The sequence below is a fragment of the Geospiza fortis genome, unplaced genomic scaffold (genome assembly GCF_000277835.1).
Source record: "Geospiza fortis unplaced genomic scaffold, GeoFor_1.0 scaffold130, whole genome shotgun sequence".
NCBI lineage: Eukaryota > Metazoa > Chordata > Aves > Passeriformes > Thraupidae > Geospiza > Geospiza fortis.
Genome location: NW_005054300.1, coordinates 8,096,413 through 8,114,306, shown reverse-complemented (window position 1 = coordinate 8,114,306; position 17,894 = coordinate 8,096,413). Strand labels below are relative to the sequence as shown.

The 17,894-nt window shown below is 37.8% G+C and overlaps 2 protein-coding genes across 2 annotated transcripts in view; one reads left to right on the top strand and one right to left on the bottom strand.

Annotated features, from left to right (window-relative positions):
• The first annotated feature begins 6,492 nt into the window (after positions 1-6,492).
• RBP4 (retinol binding protein 4) lies at positions 6,493-12,055 on the top strand. Its single transcript, XM_005416451.2, has 6 exons — positions 6,493-6,627; positions 6,788-6,923; positions 7,587-7,723; positions 7,852-7,958; positions 9,310-9,522; positions 11,853-12,055. The coding sequence occupies exons 2-6, from the start codon at positions 6,795-6,797 to the stop codon at positions 11,864-11,866; spliced, it is 600 nt and encodes a 199-aa protein (XP_005416508.1). The 5' UTR covers positions 6,493-6,627; positions 6,788-6,794; the 3' UTR covers positions 11,867-12,055.
• Positions 12,056-12,628: 573 nt separating this feature from the next.
• The window catches only part of FFAR4 (free fatty acid receptor 4), a 5,839-nt gene continuing 573 nt past the window's right edge, over positions 12,629-17,894 (bottom strand). Inside the window, exons 2-4 of the mRNA XM_014309089.2 lie at positions 17,541-17,869; positions 17,050-17,178; positions 12,629-13,337 (exon numbers count right to left, since the gene is read on the bottom strand). Coding sequence (XP_014164564.1) covers positions 12,930-13,337; positions 17,050-17,178; positions 17,541-17,869 — 866 coding nt within the window. The 3' untranslated portion in view covers positions 12,629-12,929. The remainder of the gene's footprint in view (positions 13,338-17,049; positions 17,179-17,540; positions 17,870-17,894) is intronic.

The window sequence follows — 17,894 nt, the reverse complement described above, 5'->3', positions numbered from 1 at the left end:
CCCAGTGATAGGAACTTGTGGCAACACAGCAGTGTTCTCACTGTTGTACACACACACAGTTTACAGGAAAACAGCAGAAGAAAGGCACATTTGTTCTTACTGAAATTCAATATTAGTAGTTTCAATATTTGATCAATACATATAAAAGCAGTAGAGACTTGAAGATAATTTATATGTAACTACATAGAGTTAAATTAGTGCTTGTCATCTTCCCAATTTCTAGCTCATTACTTTTCACTCTGTGCTTTCAAAGAAGAGGATCTTGAAGAGCCTCAGTGAAATCATGTGAAGGAATAGTAACAGATTTTTGCATTATGTGTTCAGTCATATTTTTTTACTGACTTTGGAACATTCCACATAGTAGTTTCTTTGAAGGAGAAGGTGCCTATAGAGGATCTGTCTCATCCCCAGCTAAAACATTCTAAAAAATTAACTTCTATGTAAGACTTACACATTCATCTTTATCACACATGATAAATCAGATTAAACATCAATTCTTTATATTGTGTTCATATTAATTCAGTGAAATAGAGTGGCATGTCACTCTCTGGAGGGAGAATAAGTGAAAACAGGCAAACTGACCAAGTGATACAATTTTCTTTGGGGGCTGGAAGGTTGGGGGTTTTCATTTTTGTAAACTAACAAATTTACTATAATTTTATTATCATTTTTAATCTATGTGCAAGTCACCTAAAATGCTTATCATGCTTTCATCAAATCTCCCTCATACTCATCTCTTTTTACAAAGGATAAACTACACTATTTGTACTTTGAGATAACAAATAAAGACAATTTTTTAATTAGGTACTACTGTAAGGTGATACATTTTCTTTGTAATAAAATATTTCCGATGCAGCTGGGCTGTCCCATAATCATTTTTATGTCATAAAGAAATTCTGATTGCATTTTCCTTAATTTAGATACACTCTTAAAATTGCACTCTTGTGCTGCCAAGTGTGAAATGAAATGGAAAGAAATATCAGAAACCAACAAAAGTTCTTTTTAAAATTTTGTAATGAGTTTTAAAGTTTCTCTGCTTCAATATGACATTTATTTTTTGTTCTATCTCTTTTACTCTCCTTTTTTTTTCCACAGTATTGAACATTTTATTTTTACTAAAGCTAATTCACATTTGTATTTAAACTTAATTTAATTTCAGAGACTCTCAGAAGTATGTGTGCTTTGTGATTTTAATACATATGATGTCATTTGCCTTTGACGTTCATAGTACCTACAGAAATGGAACTATTTCTGGAGTAGTTCTTAGTAGTAGACCATTCCTGAGCCCTTGTGATACATGGAAACTCCTAAGAAGGATAACTGACAGACATGGTTATTTAAATAGATTCAAGCAGCACGTAAATGTCAAAGGCATTTATAAGGTTTCCCAGTTCAGTTCAGTGTTTGTATCTGAATGTCTCTGCCCATCCTATAGCAGTAAATGTGGTTTATTCAGTTAAGATTATCTGAAAAAACAGATCAAATGTACTTATTTCAATTGCATGAATTTTGATGTGGTTAATATCTTGGTTGCTGTCTGGGCATTGGAGAGTCATATGTATAATCCAAGAAATTAATATTCAGAGTTGTTTGGGATTTTTTTCTAAATGGATACATTGTGAGAATTGATTCTGTTGGTTTTTACAACAGGTAGTGTGTGATCCTAGCACAGCCAGGTTTTGGCACTAAAATGTTTTGATGTCACTGACTTGGTATCTTCTGGGAACCCTTGTAAACAACCTTAATTTCATGTTTCTTTTAAAATAATTCTCTACACCTTTTCTTACAAAAACCTTTTAAAAACATAAACACCAAAGATATTAAGTTAACTGGTTTTTCCGTAGAGCTGCAAATGTTTATGTTCTCTTAAAGCTACCAATTATTAGTTCTGAGGGATCATGAACTTAGTAATCAACATAGACTCTGGGGGAGATTTCCTGAAGTAAATGGCCAGTCTAGTGTGAAGTGTTGCCAGATGCACTGCAGCTTTGACCAAAAGTATGGATTTCTTCATAGTTTGGCATGAATTTTAGTATACAGATGAAGGCAAAAGGCAGCAGCCTTTTAATGTCAGCAATTCTCAAATTTACTCCCTGGAGATCTTAGGTTACTTGACAAGTTTTTACTATTGAGAATGTTTTTCAGCACTGCTGAGAAGGGTCTGACAGTCTTCATGCCCTCCTGTCAGGTATGTATGTTAAGATCCCCCCAAACGTTTTTGGGCTGAAGAGTCTCAGCTCTCTCAGCCTCTATTTCTGTCAGATTCTCCTATTGCTTTGTGAACTTTGTGGTTCATTGCTGGACTCAGTACATAAGGTCTGTGTCTTCCGTCATTTATAATGTAGAGGTCTTCTTACCTGCCTGGCCAGCCTGTTGGTGAACTTTAAATCTTTGTTTTACATTGTTTCCATTTAGTAATATGCCCAGAAAAAGCTTCAATTCAGAATCACAGTCCTCAAAAAGACTTAGCTAAAGAAAATAGAGGTACTATTTTAAACTAGTTCTGTTAGTAAATACTGTTTGTAAAGAGTTCAATGTAAATTTACTCCCTAAATTACTCCCTAAACAAAATGTCACGTCATTAAGTTACAAGAACAGGTAGTACACAGGCTGGCACGGAGCAAAGGGCAATCTCTTCTATTCCATTCTGTCCTTGACCTCTGTACTCAGACTGCCACCAAGAGGAGCAGTTGTGATGGTGACAGTGTACACTGCTGTCCCTCACAAAGTACACCGAGCTCCTTGGCACAGCTCATGCCATTTGTTATTGATATGAGTCTGGTTTCACAGGGCAGTGGCTACAATTGCATCCCCTGCTCTGTGCACACAGTGGTTATTCATTTGCCTGCAAATCTGCCTCTGAGACTTTAATGGATACCCATGTTTATGAATGGCATTCTGTAAATAAACAATCAAGAGAACACAGCAAAAAGTCAGTCTATGTGTAGTCTGGCTGCAAATGACATTCCATTTCCTACTAGCAATTTTTGAGTCAACTTTCTCCTAAGAGCTCAACTAATTCTTGTGAACAAAAATAAAATTTTAGTTATTTTAATATGTAGAGCTTGAAAGTTGCAGTGTTAAAAATGTTTAAATAGTAATTTGACTAGTTTCTTCCTTTTATTAAAAGTCATAAATAAAGATAAAATAATTCCTATAATGAAAGGGTTTTTTCCAGCCATTTCCTTCCATATTTTTTCCTTGCTATACCTAATTGAGAATTTTGCAGAATTTTACATGCTATTAATGTAGAAAATAATCCAGTCACAGAATCACAGCCAGAAGTTAGCCCCTTTTCTGTCCTCTTGGTAAAATCAAAGGTAGAAGACCTTCTTTCCCTTTCATTAAATATAGTTCCAAAAAATACATAGCGACTTTAAAAAAATTCTGTAATATTTATAATATGCTGCCAGCCTCAGGTATCAGAAGTCATGTATGAAACTTATCAATATTTAAATCATTTATTGAATTTTAATAATTCCCTTAAATATAATTGTCTGAGCTTTCCCAGAACCTAGAAATCCTTGGATATCAGTGATTTGATCTACGCATAGTCCTCTCAGATGCAAAATCCTGGCCCAAGTTCCTTTCTGTTTGCATGAGAAGTACAAATCTAAGAGGTGAATATTTAGGTTTGAATGAGGATCACTCACTGACATAATTTCTCAAGCAAACTCAGAGCCCAATCAATCCAGGTGACATTTAACTGAGGCAAAGTTTACACTGTTTACGAGTTTACACAGTTCTGCTGGCATCTCTTAGGGCTGAGGAAGAATTCACCCTTGAATTGCCATAGCCCTGCTCATCTGCCAGAAATCTTCCATTCCTCCCCCAGAACACCCTGATCTAGATTTAACCAACAACAGAGCAGCCTTTTTGCCTAAAATCTCTGTCCCACTGAACCAAGGAAGTGTTTCATCTGTAACCCTGAAAGGACTTCACCAGTGTAAGCTGTGTCTCCAGCAGGCAGTATTGGAGGTACAGCTAAAGCAGAGGAGGCAGAGAGCCCAGCTCCCTGTGTGACCTCCGTGGCATTCTGACTCGCCCAGCTTCTCTTCTGCACCTGTCAAAATCTGACTGGGAAGTACTGGTGTGATTTCACTGGAGCTGCACTGCCCCAGATTCCCAAAGATAACACATCAAAAGAAGATTTTCCTTGGGCATTGTCTAGAGTTTGTAGAGATCACAAACTCAAGGACCTGAATAAGTGGAAGTTATAATTACTAAATGTGTGAGGCACCTCAACCAGATATATGTTGCCAGATATTGCAGAGATCAGTAGACGTACACAATTAAAGAAATGCTGTGCCATAGCTTATACAAAATTACATGTTTCTGATTCAGATTTATTGCATCAGATTAATTTAGAAGACTGGAATATCCCTTTCACGCATTTAGAACTGATCTTACTAAAACTTATTAACAGAAGTAAATTTTTATTTAACTGACACCTGGTTTCATTTCCTGTCTGCAAATCTTCTGACAACAGCAGTATGTATAAAAGGAACACTGACCAAGATTTTCAGAGATGGTCAAATCTCAGCAGGTTTTGACGTATGTGCATGAGTGACTGTGGACTCCTTTGAAAACTTCATAGACAAGTATGCTATTGAAAAACTTTTTAGGAATATATTTGATCCTGCAAGAGCCTCTCTGGTAATATAAAGCAGTATGCAGATTTTTGAACAGAACAAACTTAAGAGAAATGATAATATTTCACAAATGGGCAGAGAATAAAGAAATAATTGTTTTCTTTGGTATTAAATGAAGTAATAGATTCAAAACTTATGAATTAAGCTATAATCCATCTTATTGCTATCAGTCATGTGAGACAGTGAACAAAGAAAATCCATGTTGATTTTGGTCTTGTTCATATGATGAATTCGTATATCAAGACCAGTGAGTGTCTTGTAAAGGTTTTATAAAAATGTATATGTATCACTGGTATCATCATTGCCAGACTAGAGCAAGATTCTGAAAGTTACCAGAAGAATAGAGTTTACTTTTTCTCTTCAGTCTTTGTAGGAATTAGCAAGTTTGAAAATCTCAGCTTAAAAATGGAAATGATGACTTATTGCAAAGCTACCACTGAAAGTTTCAGGACAATTAATATACATACACACTTCTAATTCCCTGTGCTAAGTATGTTCCTTACTATGAATAGAAGCTTAATATTAAATATAATGGAATTTTTAGTGGCTGATATCCAGGAAATCAAAGGCAGACATGGAACAGCCCTGAGCAATAGATGTTTAAGAAAGTGAATAAAACATATTCAGTGTGCAAAAAGCCTCCAACATAAAGCAGAAAAGGAAGATAAATCAATCAGATTTTTTGCATTATATATGAGAAGAGATTGTAAAGGACAGCAACAGTAAGAAGTCTAATATTTTTATGAATGTATGAAAGGAATATTAAGTAAACTTCTGGGAAAGGCCATGCTGAATAAATTGGTTAAAGCTGTATGTCAGGTACTATTGAGGTATTTTTTATACTACATTGGTATCTCCATATTTAAATTGTATTTTTGCTTGATTATTAAAATAATGAATACCAGCCTTTCAAATAACAGGCTTCTGCCTTTATTCTTTAAAAAAATGGGAGGTGAAAAGGTAGGTGAATTAGTTCTCTTGGTAACAATCATTCCTATCCTGCTCTAGTTACATGCCTAGAAAATAATTAACAGATTTTCTCTAATGCTTCCTAAAGATGTTGAAACTAGAGAGCAAATATTGACTGAGAGGCACCAAAACTTGCTTGGACAGGAGAAAATAATGGTTTATATAACTGAAAGCAGTTTGCCAAAACAAGAACAGAAGTTATGGAATATCTGATTTAATCAAATGTCAAAATGGCCAGATGTGGTGTGTACATGCACTTGGATATTTGCAGGCCACACTTAAGTTCTGGTACCGCATAAAAAGGCTCTTTCACTATCCTGAGGATTGGCAGGGCCCCCGTTGCAGTTGATGGGACCTGCTCAGGAGATGATTTTGCCAAGAGAGCCTATTGGAAGTAAGAGGGAGCCAGTCATGAGGACCTGAAGAGGTTCTGGCATAACCAGGCTTTCAGAAACAGGAGCAGAAACTTGCAAGTATTATGTTTGCCACTGTTTATCAGGGTAAAAGAGGAAAGGACTTCGAGGAGGAGGTGGAGGAAACAAGTCTGCACCTTGTAACTGGGTCGAGCATATTGGGTAAGATGGATTTTGGACTGCAGTGTGTAAAATCACAGAGGAGGTGGAGGCAGTTCACTCTCCCCCATGCAAAGGTGGGATGCCTCTCATTCCATTTGTTCTCCCCACACATGTGCACACTCCTTCCCCCAGGTGTGAGCTCTGCTTTGGGGTTGGGAAAAGCAAAGAGAGGCATTTGTTCCTAGCGCCGGCGTGGCTGCAGAGCAGGGTCAAAGACCACCTGAGCCCACGGGTCTTACGCAAGAGGCTGTAATGAAAGGGCCCCAGCCTGCAGCATCCACCAGCCCGCCTCCCGCTGCCCTCCCCAATGCTGGCCCTGCAGCTCAGCGGGTTGCGAAAGCCCCAGGAGTACATAAAGCATTCCCTGCTTGGGCACTGCCACCGCCATCAACACCTGGGCTCCCAAGAGGCTCCAGGGACCGGCACTGTCTGTAAGGGACCCTGCTGCTGTGGGCTGGGGACAACCAGGGGCCTTCCTTGCACATGCATCAGGGAAAGCTGCGTGACACCCTGGCGACCTATCAGGGCAGCCTTCTTCCCATCACTTGTGTGACAGAGCTTGTTTCTGATGCTATTCTCTGTTTGCTGCAGGGACAGGATGGCCCACACAGAGAGTGCTCTGCCCTGGCTGCTGCTGCTGTCACTGGCCTTGATGGGCAGCAGCACTGCAGAGCGGGACTGCCGAGTAAGCAGCTTCAAAGTCAAGGAGAACTTCGACAAGACCAGGGTAAGTCTTCTTTATTGTCCTGGATCTGTGATGTCTTGCATAGCTCTTTCCAGGCTACAAAATTTGGCATTCAGTAGCCTCAGTGTGGTCACATTTTGAAGTCATAGACTGTGATACTGAAAAACAGCTAAAGTTTGTGATGTCCACATCTCCACAGATGCTGGATCCTGATGCACCTGATAAAGGAATACTGCAGAAACTGAGTTTTAGCAGACTGGTCTCAAACTGTAGAGTATAAGCAGAAGGACTGTATTGACTTGGCTGTTTCTATTTAAAATTAATGCTCTGGTGTTTTCAGACACCATTGCAAGGAAAAAAAATGTACATAGATCTGGCAAGATCTTCCAGTTGTTATTCCTTTTTCCACTAAATTTTGTTATACTTTGTTATATACTTTGTTATATATTCCTTATACTGGACAGCTGCACATACAGATAAGTTTACCCCAAAAAAGTCAGTATTTCAACAAATTATGATTGCACTAGCATGTATTGATGGGTTTATGCTGTTGAAACAGATAGATTTGCTTCTTAGGTACACCTTTGAGGCATGGTGTCAAAGATCTGCATGCTCTTTCCTCTTCACATCCCCTATTCTGTACTGTCTGGTTGTAGTGTTTCCATTGTTCTAAGTCTACATGCAGCCTTTCTTATTTCCTTGCAGTACAGTGGCACCTGGTATGCTATGGCAAAAAAAGATCCTGAGGGGCTGTTTCTACAGGACAATGTGGTAGCCCAGTTCAGCGTAGATGAGAATGGACAAATGACTGCCACTGCAAAGGGCAGAGTCAGACTCTTCAAGTAAGCTGTTTGCCACTCTCCTCTTGTTCCATTTTGCTAAGCTACTGCTCCAATCCTAACTGCTATCCCTGTGCAAGTCACTGAAGCTGTGCTCTTACATTGGAATGTGATATTTTCTTTGGCTACAGTAACTGGGATGTCTGTGCTGACATGATCGGCTCTTTCACTGACACAGAGGATCCTGCCAAGTTCAAGATGAGGTACTGGGGAGTTGCCTCTTTTCTGCAGAAAGGAAGTGAGTACTTAACTGTAGAAGATGCAGCACTACTTGGAAGACTAGTTATGTTGTATGTCCATGCTGGGAAAAGAAAAAGTACTGTTGAATTTCTTAAATACACTTAAAAGACTTAATAACTGTCATGCTGCAAAGCTTAACATGAACAAGGTAATCACTACTTTTTATATGGGACAGCTGGTTGGCTTTCTTTAAACAAGTGACAACCTGGCCTTTGTATATCTTTGTATTTCATTTGTTTGTTACCCAACAATATAATTGAAGGCCACTGTTTGGAAAGAAATGAAAAGCAGATGAAGTATTTTAAGACTTGTTTTAGTTCAGAACTCAGTTACCGATTGCTAGTGTTCTCTCTGAAGCTTGATGTCAGAGATGGCCAAACAGGGAAGAGGATTTATAAAATGTTATTTTGTTTGGTCTTGTGTCTGGAAATGTAGAGATGTCTCTGTTTTAAGAGACAAATATGATCATATGTATATATTTGTACTTTTATGTCATCTCTCCACCCTATACAAAATCAGTTCCTTGAGCCAAGTAAAGATTTGGACACTTTGTAGCTCAAGACATTTCCTTGGATTGTTTCCAAGAGAAGCAGGTAGAATTTGGAACTGACAGGAGATCCATTCCATCCAAAGACACAGTTACAAAGCATGCTTTGGATGTCAGTTTGTCTTAAACAGTTCCCAGGTCTCCCCACAATATGCTGCTGAGCCATGGGCTCTTCAGATTGCTGGCTGACCCCAAACTCTGCCTTTCTAAAAGGTCTGGTGTCCCCCCACAGGAGAGAAGGCAAAGATAACAGAGTGTTGCCTTCACCAGTGCAGATGTACGGCAAGGGAGAATCTTTAGCTCAAGGAGAGGGAGGTGCAGATATGTCAGGTTTTACTGCAAACATTGAAACTGCCTCACTTCTGTTACAACAGGGCGTCTGTGTGATCAGGTTTTTGTCAGGTTACATAGCTAATTGTTTAGAATTATCTGAAGTTGTAACAGTGTTTTAAGAAGAGGGTTTATGGCAGAACTTGTAGCAAATACTTCTAATACACAAGCAAACTGCATGATTATCTTTTTCCTTAAAAATGCAATCTAAGTAACATCCCTGGTAAGAAAATATTTATGGGTTTGAATCACCTTGAGCAGGCCGAGCATGTCCATCTTTATTTTCTTTTGTAAAATAAACATGAAGTTAAATACTGGACACAGGAATAAATGAAAAGCTAATCTGCTATAACTTGTGCTGATCTTCATTTTAGCATTTTCTTTAATAGAGTTATGGCAGCAATCCTTTCTGATTTACTGGATTTCACTGGTGTCTCTAACACTTTTTCTTCTTTGCTATGGTTTTTTCCAGATGATGATCACTGGGTAGTGGACACAGATTATGATACATACGCTCTTCATTACTCCTGCCGCCAGCTAAATGCAGATGGCACTTGTGCTGACAGCTACTCCTTTGTGTTCTCCCGGGACCCCAAGGGATTGCCTCCAGATGCACTGAAAATTGTCAGACAAAGGCAGATAGACCTCTGCTTGGACAGGAAATACAGAGTCATCACTCATAATGGTGAGAACTTTTTTTTTTCTGAAGAATTTTATTTCAGGGTGTAATGACTAAAGCACTGGGATTCTATTACTCATTAGATATCAAGTGCATAAAGCCTTTCACTTAGTGGTTGTAACACTGTCTTTTGAAATCTGGAGCTTGTAGTAAGTTATTTCCAACTTTTGCTTCCCTTATCTGAAGGAGAGCTGAGGTGCATAGTTTTTCATGCAACATATCGGGGCAGCTGAAACAGTAATTAGAGGAAGTTGTAAAACAATTAAATCAATGGAGTGTGAGTAAACATAGTAAGGATAAACTTCATAGCTATGGTAAAAAGTAATTGGGCAGGTTTTATCACATCTCTTTGCCTTTGTTCAAATACTTTTTTGATAAATTCTTCAGAAAGGCTTTTAAGGAAAATAGAAGTCTTGGAAAGGATACCTTATAGAAGACCCTTTCTCACAAGTCCTCATGCTAACCATTTCACAAAGAGCTGTGGAAGAGGGACATAGCCCTGATACTGGAAGCATGACACTATCTTGAGTCATATAGTCAGGCTGAGCTTACAACACAAGGAATTAGCTCACTTATGCTCAAGTGTATTACAAAAGGTCAAATGGTAATAATCTAGAAGAAACCATAATGTTTCTTATGATGAGAATTACACTCAGAGTGGGGAATTGTAAAGAGTGAAGGAGAAAAATCAAAATATTTAGAACAAATAAAATAGTAGTACCTCTCCTTACTCCCTCACCACCCCTCACATCCTGGAAGGCATAATATTCATGAAAGACTTGACTGGTGAATCAGTTGAATGGGAACTCCCAATGTAATCATGTGAGCAAAAGAGTTAATATAATTCTTGCATGTGTAAACCAAGACTCACAAAAGATTGTTGTGCTTGGCATAGGTCTAATTGCTATGATGTCACATTAGGTGACAAGCATAACTGGAAAAAGTATTGAGGATGAATTAGAAGTTTCTAAGAAAAGCAGAAAAAATGATTGAAAATGATTGAAGTTTGGAAAATGTGTCCTCTAGTGAGTGCTTTAAAGATCTTAATCTTTTCCTATTAGGAAGAGGTTAAAGGCTGGCCTGAGCAAAGTCTGTGCTTGTCCACACAAGCAATAGGAATTGGATAGAAAAAGACTTGCAAACACAGAAATGATAAATTTAGATGGATGGAACTTTAAACTGGACACATTCAGAGCAGAAATAAACAGCCATTTGTTTAACTCCAAAGGTCATTAACCTTTGGAACAGTTTACCAAGAGCTGTTGTATGTTTTTCATCACTGCAATCTGTAAATCAAGATTAAAGACTTTTCTCAATGACATGCTAGAACAAACTGAGATTGACTGAAGGAACTTTTGGGTCTTACAAAGAAAGTCAGAACAGATGAGCAAAGTCAGCTGTTGTGGCTATATTATCTGTTCCTCTGATCCATAACAAAGAGCAATACATTGCTGTGTTGCTTCAAGGCACCCTGTTATCAGATCTGTTGTTAATTGTGCATACTCTGCCTATGTCTTATAGCTAATTAAGAGTGTGTGTGTGTGTGTGTGTGTGTGTGTGTGTGTGTGTGTGTGTCCGCTCAACTAATAGATGTACAAAACTTACTTGATTAAAAAAAAAAATCTATACTAGCTGTTCAAGGCAAAAAGAAGCCTAGGAAATGAAAGTTTTTTGTTCTAACTTACACTGCATTTATGATGGTAGCTCCTTCTCAAATATAGCTCAAGCTATGATACTCTTAGTCTCTCAGAGTAGCAGCTCAAGCAACTTTAAGCTGTGTAATGTCCATATTAAGCAAGAGTACTTGTAAATACAGTGTCATGTCAGTAGAGTTGAAAGCTGCATCTGCTGTTAGCATTTGCTGGAAGTAACAATTGTGAAATAAAGAGTGGTATATTCCTTCTGCTTATTTACTTTTGCCATTAGAAGTTTTGGGGGTCAGGAGATTCTTACTTTGTTGAAAGACAATCCTAAATTAATTCTTTTTAGGCAAATAACTATAAGCTTGTTAAAGTATGGACTCTTTTATATCTAGTATCACTGAAAGATACTTTATCATTGATCTGCCCAGTAAGTTGCCTGCAAAAGTATTGAAATTCTCAGGAGAGGTGTAATGGATTGGATGAATTCCTGTTTTGTTCCCAGCTGAAAATTCCTTAGAATTATAAACTGCAGAGTAAGGTAATGGCATTATTATTACAAGTAACAGGCTGCTGGACTCAAGAGCATTTTAAAGAAATTAGATAATTATGCATTTTAAATTTGATGAAAGTTCGTGTAATTCAATTTTGTCTGGACCATTTAACAAACACAACTGTGGTTTTTGTGTGTTTCAGGATTTTGCTCTTAAGGAGAACCAACCCTATGGAAAGAAGCCATGCAACAGCACCTCGGATGTAAAGTTAATACATTGATCATGTGTTCTCTGGAAAATGCTTTAAATGGGTCCATTTAGATTTTCAATATATTTATCTGAGCTGGGTAGCTCACTTTGCTAATAAACCAATGAAACATTTTAATAAACTTGGATTACACGGGATGCAAATTGTATGCAAATCTGTACATATGTACACATTGGTTTCATTAGTAGCCTGTTATCTTAGTGCACTCTTTTGAACTGGTGACTGGTGATAATTAAGAATTTAATCTTGCTTTTTTTAGTGGTTTCAATTTCCGACTAAAAGAGTATTTATCATAAACCACCAAGTATATGTATTTTCTTTTCAACTAGAACATTATATTTTCCCCATAAAATACTAGAAATCATTTAGAAAAGAGAAAGGAATGTCAGAGACCCTATATATCACTAATTAACTTTATTATATGACTTGCAAAGACATAAAAAATATGCATCTTTTTAAAAGAACTATTTTACACATGACAATTAACCATTTATTTATTTATTTATTCTTTACTTATTAATTCACATGTATTAAGTCCATATTTTTAATTTGAGATGCAACCAGACTAGCCATTCACTTGATGATAACACATGTTCATTACCTTGTTTCAGTTAGTCTGCTCAAACTTACATTCAGGCAGACAGTTATTGAAGTTTTTAATCAAGTTCCCTTTAAAAATTTGATTTTAAAAAAGCAGATACTTTCTGAGGATGAATATTTTCACTAGAAACTTTAAAGTACTTAATTCAACTATTTTACATTCACCAAGTTCACTGCCATATTTCTATTTATTTCAGTGTAAGAGGAGAATTCAATCCCTTAAATTAAATTATCCAAATCTTACTGAGGCAAAGCAATGAAGTCAAGAGAATTTTTTCCACAGGAATTAAAAATACATATTTAGCTTTTTTAACTCCTCCTCTGGCATGTAATACTATAACATAATGACCTATATGACCTGGGATAGCGTAGACAAAATCAAAAATGTGGCATAGCTCAGACTTTAAATAATTATCTGGTAATGAAAGACAAATGTGGCTGTTCATGTTTACTTCTTCTTGCAGTGGTTTCTGTACCTGCTCCATGCCTTTCAGGGTTCCCTGTACAACACAGAAAAATTTCCTGACATTTACGTCTGAAATAGGCAACATTATACAGAATTGGATTGACAGCAGAGTTGGCAAAAGTGAATAATGCTATCCAGAAGAAAACTGATGGCAAAATATTTAAATCTTTTTTGAAGTTCTGAATTAAAATTAAAAAAAAAATAATTATTATTGGAGTCCACATAATAAAGAAAGAGATCATCAACAGAAAAAGGGCTCGGAATAGTTTGTAGTCTTGCTGGGAAACACGAATCTGATGATGTTCTGGGTAGGCTAAACCAGCATTTAACCTTCTTCTTGATGCTTTTGTAATCTGCAGTAAAAGAGAAGAAAGCAAACTTTCACTGAAACACATTTCTACAAGTGAAAACATAAATTTTGGCACAAGATGTTTTCTTTTGAAAAGCGACTACAAAAAACCACATTGCAGAATTCATTTGTACTTTTTGTCCATGGTTCCATTTCATATGTTCTCACTTCACTAGCAATTCTTTTTCCTCTCAGCTGTGAATCCATCTCAATATTAGGCAAAGTGGTTGTTCTTTTCATGGCTCTCTACCAGTTACAAATGCTTTTCAGCATAAAACAGTCTTAATTACTCATGAAATCCCATTAAATTCAAATTATGACCTCATTTGCTCTATCTAAAGAAACCCATTGATTTTTTTCACAAATGCAAACTGGAACATAGTTAACAATCCTGTTGATGCACAAGACGGAAGGTGATCCAATTCTCTTATGGGCAGGCTGATATTATAAGGTAGGTATTAGAAGGAGCATTAATTTATTCCAATAAATTATTTTAAAATGTGAATGAGATTGTGCATTGTTTTGTGTCACACTTAGCTTTTCAGACAGTAATCACAATTGCTTTCTATGAAATCTTACAGATCGTCAGAGTCACTATAAAAATCTGTGTCTTATAAAAGCACTCTCTGATGTAATAAACTAGACTATGGGTAGCTTGGAAACCTAGTATTCACATGTGTGCATCATCTGTCATTAGGTAGAATATTGGACCTAGTGGGCTTGCAGAAAATTTGAAATGCTCTGCTCAACATCCCTGTCTTCCCTGAAGTTGGCATGGCACAATTAAGTTTGCTACATTCGTACCTCTGATGCAAAGAAATTAAAACTGAAATATCTAGCAAAGATTTGTGCTAAATCACTGAGATGTCATTTATCCCCTGCATGCATAAGGAAGGGTGTTTTCAAAAGCCTTGATCAATCAAGGCTTGATAGATCAAGGCTTTGATCAATCCTTAGCTGACTATATAGGAAGTCAAAAGGTAAGGCTTTACCTGCCACTTTTCCCTTTAGCAGAAGCTACAGGAAGGATAACATTAATACTAGCAACATTTTAACTTCCTGGTATAGGTAAAGATGAAAATGTTTAAAGAGAGTAATTTGTCATTTTGTTAGCAGTTTTCTGAATTTGTCATGGAGATAAATACTATTAAGAATCTAGACATCTTCTAAATATTTCAATAGAATGTATAAATTAAAACCCGTGAACCAAAAGTGGGTTTCTTAGCAGCTTCTGAGGCTGAGAAGGGGACAGTATCACTATCACAGCTGCTTCCCTGATTTAAAAGGAGCAGAGAATTCTGATGTCCTGAGCATGTAAAACTATTCTAGCTTGATGATCTTCTGTTGTACAATCTAGAATCCAGAAACCAGGTTAATTCCTCCAAACAGCCCAAACCAAGAATTGTTCCCAGAAAGCACCTAACCTGTCTTAGTAAGAATGAAGGTTTTGCAAAATGCAAAGGACTAATATCCACTTCTAATACAGAACTAGGAAAACTGGGTTGTGTGCACTTCTCAGTCATCACTGTTCAAAACTGCTACAGAATGTCCTCATCAGATACATTTTTATCTGTCCCCTATAAATACCTTCCGTCTTTCCTGCAGGAGCTGCACAGCCTCGAACTAACAATGCAAGAGTCACCAGGACTGTGGTAAATAAGACACAGCTGCTTCTTAAGAAACTGTTCAAGAGAAATTGAGTGCCAGTGGTAAGTTGTGGATCTCTTTTTGGTCTACCCAGTATAGATACCTATCCTTGGCATCTGGACCACACTTGGACAAACAGGAACTTAGAAGTCATATATATATATAAGCATGTAACTTCCAGAACACAGACATCTTCCCTAGCTCTAGCCCCTGACAAAGTCTTGCCTGAGAGGCAGAACAACGGAAAACCAAATAAATTACAAATCATGGCATGTAATCTATAATTTTTGCCAGAGTTCTGGGAAGTGTTATGTAAAAAATAATACTCAGTTTCAGACTAAATTGTGAAGTACACATTTGTAGTAGCGTATATTTGTTAAAAAATTTCAGGTCTTGTATCTATAGTCAGTCCTCATCAACCTCATCATCATCATCCTCATCAATGTTGTAACATGAATACATGAATGCTTGGCAGTGCTTTCAGCAATTCTGACACTCATGCTACGTGTGCACTGGCATGATGGAGCATTCTCACAAAGTGAGAGTGAGTCTGTTCTTGGGAATGACTCAGGGATTGGTACATTCTCCAGTTCAGTTCTGCTTGCTTCCCGGAGAGAGAGAAGATTCAATTATATCTTGCTATGGGCCTCGAGCCTTCCTTATTTCAGGGGAAACGGTAATGTATTTTAGCATCTCTCTTAGCAAGTTAGAAAAGAAACAGGAGCAGAGCAGCACAGGGATGTCTTGTAATCCAGAATTCCAAACACTGCTTTTGGCTTCTAGCTCCCTATGTACCATTTTTTAAATAAATTTACCTGCAATCTGGAGTCTGCAAGGACAGGACTAACAAACACCATTCCTGTCCTGGCCTCTGACCAAGAACTGTGGCATCTCTTGGCCTGCAGTAATTTGCAGTTCTTTCAAAAGACTCACTCTCCAGTGAGTTACTCTGCACTCTTGATCTACCTGTACGTGGTTGCAAGTGCGTTACTTCACTAGAAGAGGCTCACCTAATGCATTTACCTCAAGATTATAATGAGCTAATACAGAAACTACAGGCTGATGACTTTTACTACAAGTTTAAGTTTGATCAATAAGCAAGGATATGTGGAGACCAGATTCTAGGTCCTTGGTTCATTTTACACCTACATCCAGCTCTGGCATGTGTATCCAGAGCCTGTTGGTGCTCAGCATTTCACCAGCTAACTCCTTGCTCAATAATCTATGTATGTTAAGGTTCCTTTCCAAAACCTATAATTTTCTTATGAGAAGTTTAATTACCCAAAAAAGGAAGCAAGGATCTTGTAGGTGCTTGTTAAAAACTAGGCATTGCAGTGACTAGTTTGAAGTGCTTGGTTTGAAGATTTCTAGATCTTTCTCACTCTGGTTTTGGGTAGTTTAAAAGGAAATTAGATGCTAATATAATGCTTGCTAGACTATAGATTGAAACTCTGTGGTGCTGGGTGGCTTGGCTTATATTTCAGCATATATGTTAAACATCATCCACTTAAAATTAAAGTGGAAGCAGATGGTTTAATTTACAGGTTTTATTTACAATATTTGAAATTGTGGAGGATTAAGCATAATCTAATGAGATCTGTGTACTAAAAACACATGCAGAAAGTCAGTAGATCAAAAAGTGGATGGCTTTTGTTCTAGTCCTGCCTTTCTCTGCTTTCTTACAAATCCCTTATGATGACTTTAGGCTCAAGGAAAGCAAAATCTAGTTTTTACTTATATCAAATGCTTGACTCTTTCAGCATTTAGGAGATTGACAGTCTTGAAATATGAACAGCACATAAATGAAGAAGTGTATTTAATACTATACATAAGAAGACAAACCATGTGTTGGGCCTCTGGTAATGTGCTGCTGAAGCATGTTCTCAATTGAAATACATAGACTGTTATGTGCAGGTTGAAATGCTTCATTTCATATCACATACTTATAATTTATTGAACAAATGTTTATTCCTTTTACATGTATTGGTATTTGGTGACAATATGCTGCTTCCTAGTGAGTTACTGTTTACTTCCCTTTGTTTACAACAAAATTTAAAGGAAAAACATACCTGTAAGATTTTGGAGTAACTGATGACAATGATGAATCCTGGTATCAGAAAGAACACAGTGGCAAAGGTCGTATCCCAGACTGTTTCTCCTGCAGTGCTGGGCCAATCCAGGGTGCAAATATGAATGTCCTATTTATAAACAATGAAGAAGAAAAGTAATATTGTACCATTATTTTCAGTACAGCATTGTTCTTATCTCCCTCTACGCTTGTGGGAAAAAATGGCTAAACCAAGACTAAACCAAGACTGTGAAAACTTTCTACTTAGACAAAGGGGTCAAGTAATATATTACTTGATGGTTTTAAAAGCCCATACAATCACAAATAGATATGTCCACAACTGGAATACTTCCATTAATTTCTTATGAAATAGTAATGGCAACTTTAAAATTGAAACTTACAGACCCTAAACTTCTTTATTTATTCAAGTGTCATGTGGGGTGCACTTTTGTATGCATTTCAAAATATTAGGCAGAAAAATCTGCGCATAGCCATTTTGTACAGAGGGAGCTGCGGCTGCAGGGCAGCTCTCCCAGGATGCTGATCCTTCGGGATGCTGATCCCTCGGTAAGGGCAAGTGAGCTGAAAAGGAGGTCTCTGAGCCGCATCGAGGAACACAAAGAGAATCTCAGCCGATGCGCGTTTCCCACCTAACGGGACGGTCTGCCGGGAGAGCGGGCCGGGGAGGCGGCGGGGGAGCTCCGGCCGCTCCTCCGGGCACAGCCTCGCACCTGCCCGGCACACAGAGCGCTGCCCGCCCCTCAGGCGATCTCCTCGCCGGCCGCTGTCCCGATCCCCCCGGCCCGGCCCGGGGGACGAGCCTCCACGGCCGTCGGTCCCCGATCC

Coding starts and splice junctions, on each gene's coding strand:
- RBP4 (XM_005416451.2), top strand. CDS start 6,795: ATGGCCCACACAGAGAGTGCTCTGCCCTGGCTGCTGCTGCTGTCACTG. Junction 6,924..7,586: donor AGAACTTCGACAAGACCAGG/GTAAGTCTTCTT, acceptor ATTTCCTTGCAG/TACAGTGGCACCTGGTATGC. Junction 7,724..7,851: donor GGCAGAGTCAGACTCTTCAA/GTAAGCTGTTTG, acceptor CTTTGGCTACAG/TAACTGGGATGTCTGTGCTG.